At 41.8% G+C, this 18,679-nt stretch overlaps 1 protein-coding gene and 1 pseudogene across 3 annotated transcripts in view; one reads left to right on the top strand and one right to left on the bottom strand.

Annotated features, from left to right (window-relative positions):
* The window catches only part of LOC104660954 (zinc finger protein 254), a 99,717-nt gene that overhangs the window by 27,334 nt on the left and 53,704 nt on the right, over window positions 1-18,679 (bottom strand). The window contains exon 4 of one of the 2 annotated variants that reach the window (XM_030913522.1): window positions 15,690-15,773. The exons of the other annotated variant lie outside the window; for it this stretch is intronic. Coding sequence (XP_030769382.1) covers window positions 15,690-15,773 — 84 coding nt within the window. The remainder of the gene's footprint in view (window positions 1-15,689; window positions 15,774-18,679) is intronic. 2 annotated transcript variants of the gene reach the window in all.
* LOC104660953 lies at window positions 5,113-5,853 on the top strand (annotated as a pseudogene). Its single transcript, XR_747792.2, has one exon. The product of XR_747792.2 is annotated as a mitochondrial import inner membrane translocase subunit Tim17-A pseudogene (transcript).

Consider the following 18,679-nt stretch of genomic DNA (forward strand, 5'->3'; position numbering starts at 1 on the left):
CTTCACAAAACATAAAAAAATCCTGGAATTAAATCTATGAAAAAAATAAATAAACCACTAACCAGATTAATGCAGGAAGAAGGGGTGACCCAAATAAATACAATTAGAAATAACAAAAGAGACATTACCACTGACCCACAAAAATATCTTGAAGTCTACTATGAACACCTCTGTGCACACAAACAAGACAATCTAGAAAAAATGAAAAAAGTATTGAACAAATACATCCTTCCAAGAATGAACAAAAAAGAAATGAAACCCCTAAATAGATGAATAAGAAGCTCAAAAATTGAATTAGTAATAAATAGCCTACCAACCAAATAAAGCCAAGGACCAGACAGATTCACAGCTGAATTCTATCAAATGTACAAAAAAGTGCTGATATTATGTCTACAGAAACTATTTTAAGCAATTAAGAAAAAGGAACTTCTTTCCAACTCATTATATAAGAACAGCATTATTCTGATGCCAAAACCTGGCAGAGATAAAACAAAAACAAAAAAAAATTAAGGCCAATATCTTTGAACATTGATGCAAAAATCTTCATCAAAACACTGACAAACCAAATCCAGCAGCATATCAAAAAGCTAACCCAGTATGATCAAGTAGAATTTATTCTGGGAATGCAAGGTTGGTTCAACATACACAAATCAATAAATGTGATTCATCACATAAACAAAACTAGATAGAAACCACAAGATTACCGCAATAGATGCAGAAAAAGCTTTTGATAAAATTTAACATCTTTCATGTTAAAAACCCTCAACAACCTAGCCATTGAAGGTACATACTTTAAAATAATAAGTTATCTATGGCAAACCATCAGCAAACATACTGAATGGACAAAAACCTGAAAGTGGATGGGTGCAGTAGCTCATGCCTCTAATTTCATCAATTTGGGAGGCCAAGGCAGGTGGATCACCTGAGGTCAGGATTTCAAGATCAACCTGGCTAACATGGCAAAACCCTGTCTCCACTAAAAATACAAAAATTAGCCAGGTATGATGGCAGGTGCCTGTAATCCCAGCTACTCAAGAGGCTGAGCAAAGAGAATCACTTGAACCCAGAGGGTTGATGCTGCAGAGGGCCGAGATTGTGCCACTGCACTCCAGCCTGCAAGACAAAGTGAGACTCTATCTCAAAAAGAAAAACAAACAAACAAACAAGCAAACAAAGCATTCCTCTTTGAAAACTTGCACAAGGCAAAGGTGTCTTCTCTCAACACTACTATTCAACATAAAATTGGAAGTACTGGTTATAGTAATTAGGCAAAACATAAAAATAAAAGGCATTTGGCCAGGCACGGTGGCTCACGCCTGTAATCCCAGCACTTTGGCAGGCCAAGGCGGGCAGCTTATAAGGTCAGAAGTTCGAGACCAGCCTGGCCAACATGGTGAAACCTCACCTCTACTAAAAAAACAAAAATTAACCAGGCACAGTGGCGGACGCCTGTAATCCCAGCTACTCGGGAGGCTGAGGCAGGAGAATCGCTTGAACCTGGGAGGTGGAATTTGCGGTGAGCCAAGACTGTGCCACTACACTCCAGCCTGGGTGACAGAGCGAGACTCCATCTCACAAAAATAAAAATAAAAATAAATAAAAGGCATTTAAACAGGAAGAGAGGAAGTCAAACAATCCCTATTTGCAGACAACATAATTCTCCATCTGGAAAACCATATAGTCTTAGCAAAAAGCTCTTTAACTTGGCAGAAAAGCTCTTTCTTGGCAGAAAAACAATTTCAGTATCATTTCAGTATACAAAATAAGTGTACAAAAATTAGTAGTGTTCCTGTAAATCAACAACATCCAAGCCAAATACGAATCATAAACACAATCCCTTCACAACTGCTGCAAAAAGAATAAAATGTCTACAAATACCACGAAGGTGAAAGAGCTCTATAAGAATTGCAAAACAATGCTTAAAGAAGTCAGAAAAGGCGCAAATGGAAAACAACTTTATGCTCATAAACAGAAAAGACCAATATCCTAAAAATGATCATAATGTCCCCCAAAATATTTATAGATTTAATGTTATTCTAATCAAATGACCAAAATATTTTTAACAGAAAAAAAAAAAAAAAAAAACTATTGTAAAATTCATGTAAAACCAAAACAGAGTCTGAATAGCCAAGGTAATCATAAGCAAAAACAGCAAAGCTGAAAGCATTACATTACCTGTCTTCAAACTATACTTCAGAGCTACAGTAAACAAAGCAACATGGAACTGGTACAAAAACAAACTCATAGACCAATGTAACAGAATAGACAGTCCAGAAATAATGTCACACACCTACAACCATCTGATCTTCAACAAAGGTGACAATAGAAATGTGGAAACAATTCCCTATGCAATAAATGGTGGTGGAATAACTAGCTAACATTATGTAGAAGACTGAAACTGGACCCCTTTATTACACCATATACAAAAATCAATTCAAGATTAATTAAAGACTGAAATGTTTATTTTAACATTATAAAAAACCCTGGAAGATAACTTAGGAAATACCATTCTAGACATAGAATCTAGTAGAGATTTCATGATGAATATACCAAAAGCAACTGCAAAAAAAGCAAAAATTGACAAATTGGACCTAATTAAACTAAAGAGCTTCTTTACAGCAAAGGAAACTATCAACACAGTAAACAGACAACCTACAGAATAATAGGAAATATTTTCAAACTATGCCTCTAACAAAGGTCTAGTATCCAGAATCCATAAGAAACTTAAACAAGTTTACAAGAAAAAAAAGACCTCACTAAAAAGCAGGCAAAAAAACATGAAAAAGATGCTTCTCAAAAGAAGACAAACATGTGGCTAACACACATATAATAAAATGCTTATCAATAATTATTGGGGAAATGCAAAGAAAAACCATGAGATACCATCTCACGCCAGTGAGAACGGCTATTAAGCCAAAAAATAGATTATGTCAAGGTTGCAGAGAAAAGGGAATACTTACATACTGCTGTTAAAAGGGTACACTGCGGTGGCTCAAGCCTGTAATCCCAGCACTTTGGGAGGCCGAGACGGGCGGATCACGAGGTCAGCAGATCGAGACCATCCTGCCTAACACGGTGAAACCCCGTCTTTACTAAAAAAATACGAAAAAAAAGAAAAAACTAGCTGGGCGAGGTGGCGGGCACCTGTAGTCCCAGCTACTCGGGAGGCTGAGGCAGGAGAATGGTGTAAACCCAGGAGGCGGAGCTTGCAGTGAGCCGAGATCCGGCCACTGTACTCTAGCCTGGGCGACAGAGTGAGACTCCGTCTCAAAAAAAAAGGGGGGGGTACATTGATTCAACCACTGTAAAAAGCAGTGTGGCAATTTCTCACAGAACTAAAAACAGAATTACCATTTCCTCAAGCAACCTCATAATTGGGTATATACCCAAAGAAATATAAATTATTCTGTCATAAAGACACATGCACAAGGGTGTTCACTGCAGCACTATTCACAGAAGCAAAGACATGGAATCAACTTGAATGTCTATCAATGGTAGACTGAATAAAGAAAATATGGTATGATCAGGCACAATGGCTCATGCCTGTAATCCCAGCACTCTGAGAGGCCAAGACAGGTGGATTGCCTGAGCAACATGGAAAAATCCCATCTCTAAAAAACTACAAAAATAAAAATTACCTAGGCATGGTGCTGTATGCCTGTAGTCCCAGCTACTCGGAAGGCCGAGGTACAAGAGGATTGCTTGGCCCAGCGTGATGGCTCACACCTGTAATCCCAGCACTTTGGGAGGCCGAAGCGACAGATCACCTGAGGTCAGGAGTTCAAGACCAGCCTGGCCAACATGGTGAAACTCCGTCTCTACTAAAAATACAAAAATTAGCCAGGCATGGTGGTGGGCGCCTATAATCCCAGCTACCAAGGAGGCTGAGGCAGGAGAACTGCTTGAACCCAGGAGGCATAGGTTGAGGTGAGCTGAGATCACCTATTGCACTCTATCTTGGGCAACAAGACCAAAACTCCATTTAAAAAAAAAAATTAATCACATAGGAACACTTCTAGGAGGTACCAAGTTTCATCACATAAAATGTAACATTAAACTCAAAAATCAAAATAACAGGATATTGGGCTGGGCGCAGTGGCTCACGCCTGTAATCCCAGCACTTTGGGAGGCTGAGATGGGCAGATCACTCGAGGTCAGGAGTTCCAGACCAGCCTGGCCAACACGGTGAAACCCCATCTCTACTGAAAATACAAAAACTAGCCAGGTGTCGTGACACATGCCTGTAGTCTCAGCTACTCAGGAGGCAGAGGCAGGAGAATCAGTTGAACCTGGGAACTGGAGGTTGCAGTGAGCTAAGATTACACCATTGTACTCCAGCCTGGGTGTTGCAGTGTGACTGTTCATCTCAAAAACAATCAAACACACAAAAAAACACAGGATATAGAACAAAGATACTATCAAAAATTTACCCTTCTAAAAAAAGGAATTGAAGTTTTCAGGAATCTATGTAATTCATCAATTATCTACCACATTGTTTTATGGAAATGTATTCATTGTCTACAGCTGAAATTGAAGAGAGTTTTTTCTTTTTTTCCTTGGTAGCTACCAGTCTAAAAGCTAGATGGAATTCTGTTTGAAATCACTCAGCCACAGGCCAAGCATGGTGGTTCATTCCTGTAATCCCAGCACTTTGGGAGGCCGAGGCGGGCGGATCACCTGAGGTCAGGAGTTTGAGACCAGCCTAACATGGTGAAACCATCTCTACTAAAACTACAAAAATTAGCCAGGTATGGTGGTGTGTGCCAGAAATCCCAGCTACCAAGGAGGCTGAGGCAGAAGAATCGCTTGAACCCGGGAGGCAGAGGTTGCAGTGAGCCAAGATGGCACCATTGCACTCTAGCCTGGGCAACAGAGTGAGATTCTATCTCAAAAAAAAAAAAAAAAAATCACTCAGCCATAAAAAAAAACATGCCTGAGAAGCTTGCTAAACTCACTCTGAGAAAAAGGGAAATGAAAATTTTCAACAAATAAAATATATTATTAGATATTAATGTTTTTGAAACTCACCTCTTTTATGCCCTTTGTAAATATTTTCTTACCTTTCAAGCTCTAATAATAAAACGCAATATACAGTTAAAAAACTGAGGTGTCCAACATGGAGGAGTACGCACGAGAGCCTTGCCCATGGCGAATTGTGGATGACTGTGGTGGGGCCTTTACGATGGGTACCATTGGTGGTGGTATCTTTCAAGCAATCAAAGGTTTTCGCAATTCTCCAGTGGGAGTAAACCACAGACTACGAGGGAGTTTGACAGCTATTAAAACCAGGGCTCCACAGTTAGGAGGTAGCTTTGCAGTTTGGAGAGGCCTGTTTTCCATGATTGACTGTAGCATGGTTCAAGTCAGAGGAAAGGAGGATCCCTGGAACTCCATCACAAGTGGTGCCTTAACAGGAGCCATACTGGCAGCAAGAAATGGACCAGTGGCCATGGTTGGGTCAGCTGCAATGGGTGGCATTCTCCTAGCTTTAATTGAAGGAGCTGGTATCTTGTTGACAAGATTTGCCTCTGCACAGTTTCCCAATGGCCCTCAATTTGCAGAAGACCCCTCGCAGTTGTCTTCAACTCAGTTACCTTCCTCACCTTTTGGAGACTATCGACAATATCAGTAGGACTTCTTTCCTAGGATTTCTTTAACAGAACGAGTTGTAGTTCAAGAAGGATTTCAGAAGATCAAGTTGTACAGTCTGTTTTTAAAACCATAGGTGGGACAGCTATGGCCAATAGGCTATAAAGAGACATTTAGCACTTTTTTCTATTTAAAGGAACAAGGGGGGAGGGGTGCTAAAAGATAATACATTTATTTATTCACACTTGAATTACATTTGTGATAAACATAAATGTTTAGGGGCGGAGCAAGATGGCCGAATAGGAACAGCTCCAGTCTCCAACTCCCAGCGCGAGCGACACAGAAGACCAGTGATTTCTGCATTTTCAACTGAGGTACTGGGGTCATCTCACTAGGGAGGGCCAGACATTTGGTGCTGGTCAGCTGCTGCAGCCTGACCAGCGAGAGCTGAAGCAGGGCGAGGCATCGCCTCACCTGAGAAGCACAAGGGGGAAGGGAATCCCTTTTCCTAGCCAGGGGAACTGAGACACACAACACCTGGAAAATCGGGTAACTCCCACCCCAATACTGCGCTTTAAGCCAACTGGCACACCAGAAGAATATATCCCACACCCGGCCGGGAGGGTCCCACGCCCACGGAGCCTCCCTCATTGTTAACACAGCAGTCTGCGGCGATCTATCCGCAAGGCAGCAGGGAGGATGGGGGAGGGGCGCCCGCCATTGCTGAGGCTTAAGTAGGTAAACAAAGCCGCTGGGAAGCTCAAACTAGGTGGAGCTCACAGCAGCTCAAGGAAACCTGCCTGTCTCTGTAGACTCCACCTCTGGGGACAGGGCACAACAGGGGAAGCAGCAGAGGCCTGTGCAGACACGAATGACTCTCTCCGACAGCTTTGAAGAGAGCAGTGGATCTCCCAACAGGGAGGTTGAGATCTGAGAAGGGACAGACTGCCTGCTCAAGTGGGTCCCTCACCACTGAGTAGCCTAACTGGGAGACATCCCCCACTAGGGGCAGTCTGACACCCCACACCTCACAGGGTGGAGTACACCCCTGAGAGGAAGCTTCCAAAGTAAGAATCAGACAGGTACACTTGCTGTTCAGCAATATTCTATCTTCTGCAACCTCTGCTGCTGATACCCAGGCAAACAGGGTCTGGAGTGAACCTCAAGCAATCTCCAACAGACCTATAGCTGAGGGTCCTGACTGGCAGAAGGAAAACTATCAAACAGGAAGGACACCTATACCAAAACCCCATCAGTACGTCACCATCATCAAAGACCAGAGACAGATAAAACCACAAAGATGGGGAAAAAGCAGGGCAGAAAAGCTGGAAATTCAAAAAATAAGAGCGCATCTCCCCCTGCAAAGGAGCGCAGCCCATCGCCAGCAACGGATCGAAGCTGGTCAGAGAATGACTTTGACGAGATGAGAGAAGAAGGCTTCAGTCCATCAAACTTCTCAGAGCTAAAGGAGGAATTACGTACCCAGCACAAAGAAACTAAAAATCTTGAAAAAAGAGTGGAAGAATTGACAGCTAGACTAATTAATGCAGAGAAGGTCATAAACGAAATGACAGAGATGAAAACCATGACACGAGAAATACGTGACAAATGCACAAGCTTCAGTAACCGACTCGATCAACTGGAAGAAAGAGTATCAGCGATTGAGGATCAAATGAATGAAATGAAGCGAGAAGAGAAACCAAAAGAAAAAAGAAGAAAAAGAAATGAACAAAGCCTGCAAGAAGTATGGGATTATGTAAAAAGACCAAATCTACGTCTGATTGGGGTGCCTGAAAGTGAGGGGGAAAATGGAACCAAGTTGGAAAACACTCTTCAGGATATCATCCAGGAGAACTTCCCCAACCTAGCAGGGCAGGCCAACATTCAAATTCAGGAAATACAGAGAACGCCACAAAGATACTCCTCCAGAAGAGCAACTCCAAGACACATAATTGCCAGATTCACCAAAGTTGAAATGAAGGAAAAAATCTTAAGGGCAGCCAGAGAGAAAGGTCGGGTTACCCACAAAGGGAAGCCCATCAGACTAACAGCAGATCTCTCGGCAGAAACTCTACAAGCCAGAAGAGAGTGGGGGCCAATAGTCAACATTCTTAAAGAAAAGAATTTTCAACCCAGAATTTCATATCCAGCCAAACTAAGTTTCATAAGTGAAGGAGAAATAAAATCCTTTACAGATAAGCAAATGCTTAGAGATTTTGTCACCACCAAGACCACCTTACAAGAGACCCTGAAGGAAGCCCTAAACATGGAAAGGAACAACTGGTACCAGCCATTGCAAAAACATGCCAAAATGTAAAGACCATCGAGGCTAGGAAGAAACTGCATCAACTAACGAGCAAAATAACCAGTTAATATCATAATGGCAGGATCAAGTTCACACATAACAATATTAACCTTAAATGTTAATGGACTAAATGCTCCAATTAAAAGACACAGACTGGCAAACTGGATAAAGAGTCAAGACCCATCAGTCTGCTGTATTCAGGAGACCCATCTCACATGCAGAGACATACATAGGCTCAAAATAAAGGGATGGAGGAAGATCTACCAAGCAAATGGAAAACAAAAAAAAAAAGCAGGGGTTGCAATCCTAGTCTCTGATAAAACAGACTTTAAACCATCAAAGATCAAAAGAGACAAAGAAGGCCATCACATAATGGTAAAGGGATCAATTCAACAGGAAGAGCTAACTCTCCTAAATATATATGCACCCAATACAGGAGCACCCAGATTCATAAAGCAAGGCCTTAGAGACTTACAAAGGGACTTAGACTCCCATACAATAATAATGGGAGACTTCAACACTCCACTGTCAACATCAGACAGATCAACGAGACAGAAAGTTAACAAGGATATCCAGGAATTGAACTCATCTCTGCACCAAGCGGACCTAATAGACATCTATAGAACTCTCCACCCCAAATCAACAGAATATAAATTCTTCTCAGCACCACATCGCACTTATTCCAAAATTGACCACATAATTGGAAGTAAAGCACTCCTCAGCAAATGTAAAAGAACAGAAATTATAACAAACTGTCTCTCAGACCACAGTGCAATCAAACTAGAACTCAGGACTAAGAAACTCAATCAAAACCGCTCAACTACATGGAAACTGAACAACCTGCTCCTCAATGACTACTGGGTACATAACGAAATGAAAGCAGAAATAAAGATGTTCTTTGAAACCAATGAGAACAAAGATACAACATACCAGAATCTCTGGGACACATTTAAAGCAGTGTGTAGAGGGAAATTTATAACACTAAATGCCCACAAGAGAAAGCAGGAAAGATCTAAAATTGACACTCTAACATCACAATTAAAAGAACTAGAGAGGCAAGAGCAAACACATTCAAAAGCTAGCAGAAGGCAAGAAATAACTAAGATCAGAGCAGAACTGAAGGAGATAGAGACACAAAAAACCCTCCAAAAAAATCAATGAATCCAGGAGTTGGTTTTTTGAAAAGATCAACAAAATTGACAGACCGCTAGCAAGACTAATAAAGAAGAAAAGAGAGAGGAATCAAATAGACGCAATAAAAAATGATAAAGGGGATATCACCACCGACCCCACAGAAATACAAACTACCATCAGAGAATACTATAAACACCTCTACGCAAATCAACTAGAAAATCTAGAAGAAATGGATAATTTCCTGGACACTTACACTCTCCCAAGACTAAACCAGGAAGAAGTTGAATCCCTGAATAGACCAATAGCAGGCTCTGAAATTGAGGCAACAATTAATAGCCTACCCACCAAAAAAAGTCCAGGACCAGATGGATTCACAGCTGAATTCTACCAGAGGTACAAGGAGGAGCTGGTACCATTCCTTCTGAAACTATTCCAATCAATAGAAAAAGAGGGAATCCTCCCCAACTCATTTTATGAGGCCAACATCATCCTGATACCAAAGCAGAGACACACCAAAAAAAGAGAATTTTAGACCACTATCCCTGATGAACATCGATGCAAAAATTCTCAATAAAATACTGGCAAACCGCATTCAGCAGCACATCAAAAAGCTTATCCACCATGATCAAGTGGCCTTCATCCCTGGGATGCAAGGCTGGTTCAACATTCGCAAATCAATAAACGTAATCCAGCATATAAACAGAACCAAAGACAAGAACCACATGATTATCTCAATAGATGCAGAAAAGGCCTTTGACAAAATTCAACAGCCCTTCATGCTAAAAACGCTCAATAAATTCGGTATTGATGGAATGTACCTCAAAATAATAAGAGCTATTTATGACAAACCCACAGCTAATTTCGTACTGAATGGGCAAAAACTGGAAAAATTCCCTTTGAAAACTGGCACAAGACAGGGATGCCCTCTCTCACCACTCCTATTCAACATAGTGTTGGAAGTTCTGGCTAGGGCAATCAGGCAAGAGAAAGAAAGAGTATTCAGTTAGGGAAAGAAGAAGTCAAATTGTCCCTGTTTGTAGATGACAGGATTGTATATTTAGAAAACCCCATTGTCTCAGCCCAAAATCTCCTTAAGCTGATAAGCAACTTCAGCAAAGTCTCAGGATACAAAATTAATGTGCAAAAATCACAAGCATTCTTATACACCAGTAACAGACAAGCAGAGAGCCAAATCAGGAATGAACTTCCATTCACAATTGCTTCAAAGAGAATAAAATACCTAGGAATCCAACTTACAAGGGATGTAAAGGACCTCTTCAAGGAGAACTACAAACCACTGCTCAGTGAAATCAAAGAGGACACAAACAAATGGAAGAACATACCATGCTCATGGATAGGAAGAATCAATATCGTGAAAGTGGCCATACTGCCCAAGGTTATTTATAGATTCAATGCCATCCCCATCAAGCTACAAGTGAGTTTCTTCACAGAATTGGAAAAAACTGCTTTAAAGTTCACATGGAACCAAAAAAGAGCCCGCATTGCCAAGACAATCCTAAGTCAAAAGGACAAAGCTGGAGGTGTCGCGCTACCTGACTTCAAACTATACTACAAGGCTACAGTAACCAAAACAGCATGGTACTGGTACCAAAACAGAGATATAGACCAATGGAACAGAACAGAGTCCTCGGAAATAATACCACACATCTACAGCCATCTGATCTTTGACAAACCTGAGAGAAACAAGAAATGGGGAAAGGATTCCCTATTTAATAAATGGTGCTGGGAAAATTGGCTAGCCTTAAGTAGAAAGCTGAAACTGGATCCTTTCCTTACTCCTTATACGAAGATTAATTCAAGATGGATTAGAGACTTAAATGTTAGACCTAATACCATAAAAACCCTAGAAGAAAATCTAGGTAGTACCATTCAGGACATAGGCATGGGCAAGGACTTCATGTCTAAAACACCAAAAGCAACGCCAGCAAAAGCCAAAATTGACAAATGGGATCTAATTAAACTAAAGAGCTTTTGCACAGCAAAAGAAACTACCATCAGAGTGAACAGGCAACCTACAGAATGGGAGAAAATTTTTGCAACCTACTCATCTGACAAAGGGCTAATATCCAGAATCTACAAAGAACTCAAACAAATATACGAGAAAAAAACAAACAACCCCATCAAAAAGTGGGGAAAGGATATGAACAGACATTTCTCAAAAGAAGACATTCATACAGCCAACAGACACATGAAAAAATGCTCATCATCACTCGCCATCAGAGAAATGCAAATCAAAACCACAATGAGATACCATCTCACACCAGTTAGAATGGCAATCATTAAAAAATCAGGAAACAACAGGTGTTGGAGAGGATGTGGAGAAATAGGAACACTTTTACACTGTTGGTGGGATTGTAAACTAGTTCAACCATTATGGAAAACAGTATGGCAATTCCTCAAGGATCTAGAACTAGACGTACCATATGACCCAGCCATCCCACTACTGGGTATATACCCAAAGGATTATAAATTATTCTACTACAAAGACACATGCACACGTATGTTTATTGCGGCACTATTCACAATAGCAAAGACTTGGAATCAACCCAAATGTCCATCTGTGACAGACTGGATTAAGAAAATGTGGCACATATACACCATGGAATACTATGCAGCCATAAAAAAGGATGAGTTTGCATCCTTTGTAGGGACATGGATGCAGCTGGAAACCATCATTCTTAGCAAACTATCACAAGAACAGAAAACCAAACACCGCATGTTCTCACTCCTAGGTGGGAACTGAACAATGAGATCACTTGGACTCGGGAAGGGGAACATCACACACCGGGGCCTATCATGGGGAGGGAGGAGGGGGGAGGGATTGCATTGGGGAGTTATACATGATATAAATGATGAATTGATGGGTGCTGACGAGTTGATGGGTGCAGCACACCAACATGGCACAAATATACATATGTAACAAACCTGCACGTTATGCACATGTACCCTAGAACTTAAAGTATAATAAAAAATAAAAATAAATAAAAATAAAAATAAAAAATAAATAAATAAATGTTTAAATCGCTAAAGGAAAATACAATGTGCTTGAAAGATGAAGGACCAAAGGGCCAAAAAACAGTAAAATATGATCATCATCTCCTTGGGGACTTCTCTGCCTTGTTTTGTGTGTTCTGCTATTCAGACAATAAAAAGCTGGTGGAACTTACTCTTTAAGATAAGTTGTAGACTTCGACGTTTCATGCTTATGTACTTCAAATAATGCATGTTTTATAGTTAGTCCCTCATCACTTGAAGTGACTTACGAGAATTATGCAGAGTCAACATGGATCATTTCACACTGAGATGCTTTATGGATTGAAGGATATGGTAAAATATTTACACTTTACTTTGAAAGTAAAATACACTATGTCTTGGTTTTGAGGATATTGGATACAAAACTCTCTTCCTTTAGGGCTACTGAGTCTTGATTCCTGATCATCAGAAATTTCACCAGAAACAACTTGCTTCCAATATACCCAATTCTATATGAAGAATTCATGGAGAGTGTACTGGCACTGGAAGAGTTTAGTGTTTCTTGTATGCTTGAAAATAAAATATGTACTGTTTTGAATGTGAAAAAAAAAAAAAAAAAAAAAAAAACTGAGGTGAGCTGGGCACAGTGGCTCAGGCCTGTAATCTCAGCACTTTGGAAGGCCCAGGCAGGTGAGTCACTTAAGGCCAGAAGTTTGAGAACAGCCTGGCTAACATGGTGAAACTCCATCTCTACTAAAACTACAGAAACGAGCTGAGTGTGGTGGTGCACACCTGTAGTCCCAGCTATTTGGGAGGCTGAGGCATGAGAATCACTTGAACTCAAGATCTGGAGGTTGCAGTGGGCCAAGATGGCACCACTGTACTTCAGCCTGGGTGAGAGAGGGAAACTCTGTCTCAATAAAACAAAAACAAACCTTCGGTCAAAATAAGTGAAAAAACCTTTTCAAGACACAGATATGTCTTAATCATGTGTCAAGTCAGGCAACCCAAATATTTGAGAGACTGTCCCACCCCATCCTACTCACTAAAGTGCTCAATAACCCCCTCTCAGGAGACTCTGAACTATGCTCCATTGAGTGCCTCAGGCGCATTTTATTCCTCAAGTTTTTACACCATCTCACTGGGGTCAGTTTTTTGGGGTTTGTTTTTGTTTTTGAGGAGAAGTCTCACTCTGTCGCCCAGGCTGGAATGCAGTGGCGTGATATCCGCTCACTGCAACCTCCACCTCCGAGGTTCAAGTGATTCTCCTGCCTTAGCCTCCTGAGTAGCTGCGATTACAGGCGTGTACCACTACACCCAGCTATTTATTTATTTATTTATTTATTGTATTTTTAGTAGAGATGGGGTTTCACCATGTTGGCCAGCTGGTCTTGAACTCCTGACTTCATGATCCGCCCTCCTTGGCCTCCCAAAGTGCCAGGATTACAAGCGTGAGCCACTGCGCCTGGCCCTGGTTTTGTTTTGTTTTGTTTCTAAAATTTTTTTACTATTTTTCTGCCCTCTAAAGGAAACCAGGAGTTAGAAACTATTTGTTTTCTCCTCAATACTAGTACCTGACTGGCTGACCAGCAATGTGTCTTTAAGAAATGAAAGCTGGGTTGGGTGAAGACAATATTAATGTCTCAAAAAATTAGCTTTAAAACAAAAAAAGTGCACCAGGAAATGCCTCTTAGACTCAGGGCATCCACCTGCACACTTGGGAAGCTACACTCAATACCTCAGATTTTCCTATGAGAGAAAATGACCCAGAAGCTGGTATTTACTAGACACTCTAGCAGACACAGCCACGGTGGGTATCTTAGTTTATCCCAATACAGTTCTGAAACCCAGGTCCAAGAAAACCGAACAGTGACTGAAGACACATCACACTATAGTTTCCAAAAGGAAAACTTGACCCAAAAACATTCTGATAAGATATCTGTGTCTAGGGAAAATAGAAGAAAAAAACACACAGAGATATTTTACAATAGTGTCACGAGATTCTTTGCTTTCTTCTCATAGGAAATATTTACAAAAAGAAAACAAACCTTTTTAAATGTGCCATCAAATGCTGTCAAAAAATGATTAATTGACCAGGCGAGGTGGCTCACGTCTGTAATACCTCGTCTGTAATACCGAGGCAGGCGTATCGCTTGAGGCTAGGAGTTTGAAACCATCCTGGCCAATACAGTGAAGCCCAGTCTCTACCAAAAACACAAAAATTAGCCAGGTATAGAGGCGGGAACCTGTAATTCCAGCTACTTGGGAGACTGAGACAAGAGAATCGTTTGATCCCATAAGGCAGAGGTTGCAGAGAGCCTAGATCGCACCACTGCACTTCATCGGGGCGACAGAGCAAGCCTCTGTCTCAAAAATTTAAAAAAAAAAAAAAAAAATTAAAATAGGTATCAAAATGTACACTAAAGGACAAATAGATGATAAAGTGAATTAGGGAGGGGAAACTGGCATTTGGGAATGTCAGAAGAAACGGGACATTTAGTATTTTCCTGCAAGCCAGAGTTAGGCTGGAGGAACAGGGGATGAGGGGTGAACTTGAAGCCCTGCTTGGGACACACGTGAAAATTTCAGAAAAAAATCAGTCCCCTATGGAATGTGAAAATAATTAAGTGGCAGGCAATTAGATTGAGGTGGCTCTAGTCCCCAGATTTCTACTTCTAAAAATAAAAATCTAAACTCAAGAGCATTTTTTGGTATATTACTACATTAGCAGAAACAAAATTCAGGCTTAACCAAGAATAAGCTGCCAATTGAGCTCTGATTACATTACCAGGCTATTTCTACCTTGAATGTAAAAATCAAGAAACTAGGCTGGGCATGGTGGCTCACTCCTGTAATCCTAGCACTTTCGGAGTCCGAGGTGGGTGGATCACCTGAGGTCAGGAGTTGGAGACCAGCCTGGCCAACATGGTGAAACCCCATCTCTACTAAAAATAAAAAAATTGTGGTGGCGCGCGCCTGTAGTCCCAGCAACTAGGGAGGCTGAGGCAGGAGAATCGCTTGAACCCAAGAGGCGGAGGTTGCGGTGAGTCGAGATCACACCACTGCACTCCAGCCCGGACAAAAGAGTGAGACTGTCTCAAAAAAAAAAAAAAAAAAAAAAAAAAAAAGCTAGATAACTGTACCTAGCCAATTATTGAATTTGGTTTTCTTTATCATGAACCTCATAACAATCTTTTCTTCAAGCCCCTTCCATGGACCACAAATTACAAACCACAGCTGGGTGCTGTACAATTTTTTCAATCATTCTTTTATTAAATTACTTAGTATTTTTGCAGTGACGCCCATAAATTTTTAATGGGAAAAAAGAGGGCCTGGGAACCCCACAGACCAAAGCTCTTCCCTTTCATGAACAGGCTACCCGAGTCAGGATTCTCCCCTGACGACCATCCCTGGGTCCCTGCACAATTTGGGAGAGAGGCGGGACTGCGGGTCACTGCGCAGGGAAGAGACAGGACGCCTGGGGATCTGGCTGTCAGCGTAGCCGCCATCTTATTTCTGCAGGGGACTGAGGCCGAGCTGGGCAAGGAGAACTCCGGGCGCAGATTGTGGAGCTGACTGCCGGGAGGCCTGCGTCCCGCTACAACCGCTTCCCACCAGTTCCAACCAGCCCCCTCCCTCTCTCGGGATGTCGGACTGGAATTCTTACCATTTCTAGGCTTCTAGGGGGTCCCGGCATCTTAGCTGTGGATCTCCAATACCTGCTGGTAACAGCACCACAAACGCGGGGCCTCTAGGAGCAGAGGATACAGATCAGTGAAGACAGACCTGGAGCTCCGGTGGCAGCAACAGACAAAGGCCCCGCCATATGCCGGAAGCCGCCCTGTCCGCTCCAGCTGTGTGCCTGATTGGACAGTTCCCAGCCCAACGTCCCTGATTGGATAACGTTTAAGGCCCCGCCTAGTCAGACCCTGAGTGATAGAAGATGTGATCAGACGCTGGGCTGAAAAAAGAGTGACAGCCTAAGCTGCAGCCTTATCAGGCAGGGCTTCCTCCCTGAGCTGAGCCAGGCCCACCCCAGAGCATGGGAAAATTCTATATCCGTTTTGCTCTCTCTCTCTTTTTCAACGTATTCAAAATGTGAACAAACATATTTTATGTATATTAATACATAAAATTTTTGTTCAAGAGAAAATCAACTTTTACTTTAGTAATAATGTATTATCAGTACTAAAGCTAATTTACTAAACCGTTATAAGTAAATCCATCATCTGGGCGCGGGGACTCACGCTTGTAATCCCAGCACTTTCGATGGCCAAGGCGGGCGGATCACATGAGGTCAGGAGTTCAAGACCAGTCTGACTAACATGGTTGAAACCTCATCTCCACTAAAAATACAAAATTAGCTAGGCGTAGTGGCATGTGCCTGTAATCCCAGCTTCTCGGGAGGCTGAGGCAGGAGAACTGCTTGAACCCAGGAGGTGGTGGCTGCAGTGAGTGTAGATCGCGTCATTACACTCCAGCCTGTACAACAAGAGTGAAATTCTGTCTCAAAAAAAATAAAAGAAAAAAAAATTAGCTGGGCATGGTGGCGCGTGCCTGTAATCCCAGCTTCTCAAGAGGCTGAGGCAGCAGAATTCCTTGAACCCTGGGGGCTGAGGTTGCAGTGAGTCAAGATCTTGCCACCGCACCCTAGCCTGGGTGACAGAGCGAAACTTTGTCTCAAAAATAATAATAACAAAAATAAAGTCCCTCGAATTTTTTTGACCATTCTAGATTTTTATACATATTTTATGATCTCTTATCAATTTTTACTTTTTATTTTTTGTCTAGGCAAATTCTAGCTCTGTCGCCCAAGCTGGAGTGCAGTGGCGCCATCTCAGCTCACTGCAACCTCTGCCTCCTGGGTTCAAGCGATTCTCCTGCCTCAGCTTCCCGAGTAGCTGGGATTACAGGCATGCATCACCAAACTCGGCTAATTTTTTGTATTTTTAGTAGAGACGGGGTTTCACTGTGTTGCCAAGCTGGTCATGAACTCTTGGCCTCAGGTAATCCACCCGCCTCAGCCTCCCAAATTACTGGGATTACAGGCGTGAGCCATCGTGCCCGGACATTTTTTAAGTTTTTATATTTTATTTTATTTACATTATTTTTATGTTTTCAATTTGAAACAACCTTTAAGTAATTTCAAAGTGGACAAAATGTTTCTAACTTTCTTCATCAAAAGCATATTTTGCTTTTGTTTATACACTCTCTTTTTTATTTCTGGGAGCGAGGCTTGTTCTTTCACCCAGGCTGAAGTGCAGTGGTGCAATCTTGACTCACTGCAACCTCTGCCTCCCAGGTTCAAGCGAATCTCCAGCCTCAGCCTCTGAAGTAGCTGGGACTACAGGCGTAAGCCATCAGGCCCGGTTTATTTCTGTATTTTAAGTACAGACTGGAATTTGCCTTGTTGCTCAGGCTGGTCTGGAACTCCTAAACTCGAAATGATCTGCCTGCCCTGGCCTCCCAAAATGTTGGGATTACAGATGTGAGCCACTGCACCTGACCTTTGTTTATACACTCCCTATGAAAAATTGGTTTTCTTACAGCTAGAAATCTTAGTTTTATATATATAAATTACATTTACCCTTAACAAACTAATTTTTAATGAAATCCCTAGAAAGTAATTTTGAACTGTTTTGTATCAATATTTGTAGATAAAAAAAATTTATGTTTTTTAATGTTTATTCAAATTTTCTGTTAAGTAACAAATCTAAATATAGTTAGCTTTTCTATATCATGTTTAAAGAAAATTGTGGGCTGGGCGCAGTGGCTCACGCCTGTATTCCCAGCATTTTGGGAGGCCGAGGTGGGTGGATCACGAGGTCAGGAGTTCGAGACCAGCCTGGCCAATATGGTGAAACCCCGTCTCCACTAATAAATACAAAAATTAGCTGGGCATGGTGGCGCGCACCTGTAGTCCCAGCTACTCTGAGGCTGAGGCAGGAGAATCGCTTGAACCTGACAGGCGGAGGTTGCAGTGAGTCAAGATCAGATCACTGCACTCCAGCCTCGGTGACAGAGTGAGGTTCTGTCTCCAAAAAAAAAGAAAAGATTGTCACTTATGATGGCTCATGCTTATAATCCCAGCACTTTGGGAGGCCAAGAAATGAAGACTGCTTAAGCCCAGGAATTCGAGATCAGCCTGGGCAACATGGCAAAAACATGTATCTAAAAAAATACAAAAGTTAACTGAGCATGGTGGCCTGCACCTTCAGTACCAGCTATTCAGGAGGCTGAGGGAGGAGGATTGACTGAACCAAGGAGGTCGAGGCTGCAGTGAGCCCTGATCAAGCCATTGCACTCTATTCTGGGTGACAGAGTGAGACCCCTTCTGAAAAATAAAAAAATAAACCAAAAACAGCCAAAGCACAGAAAGTTAAACTTACGGGGTTTGGGGTTATTTTGTTTTTGTTTATTATTGTTATTATTTCCAAAGTTTCTAAGGTACAGATGATGTTTGGTTACATGGATAAGTTCTTTTGTAGTGATTTCTAATATTTAGGTGCACTCATCTCCCAAGCAGTGTGCACTGTACCCAATATGTAGTCTTTTATCCCTCACTCCTCTCCCACCCTTGCCACTGAGTACCCAGAGTCCATTTATATAATTCTTATGCCATTGCATTGTCATAGCTTAGTTCCCACTTATAAGTGA

The sequence above is a fragment of the Rhinopithecus roxellana genome, chromosome 12 (genome assembly GCF_007565055.1).
Source record: "Rhinopithecus roxellana isolate Shanxi Qingling chromosome 12, ASM756505v1, whole genome shotgun sequence".
Taxonomy (NCBI): Eukaryota; Metazoa; Chordata; class Mammalia; order Primates; family Cercopithecidae; genus Rhinopithecus; species Rhinopithecus roxellana.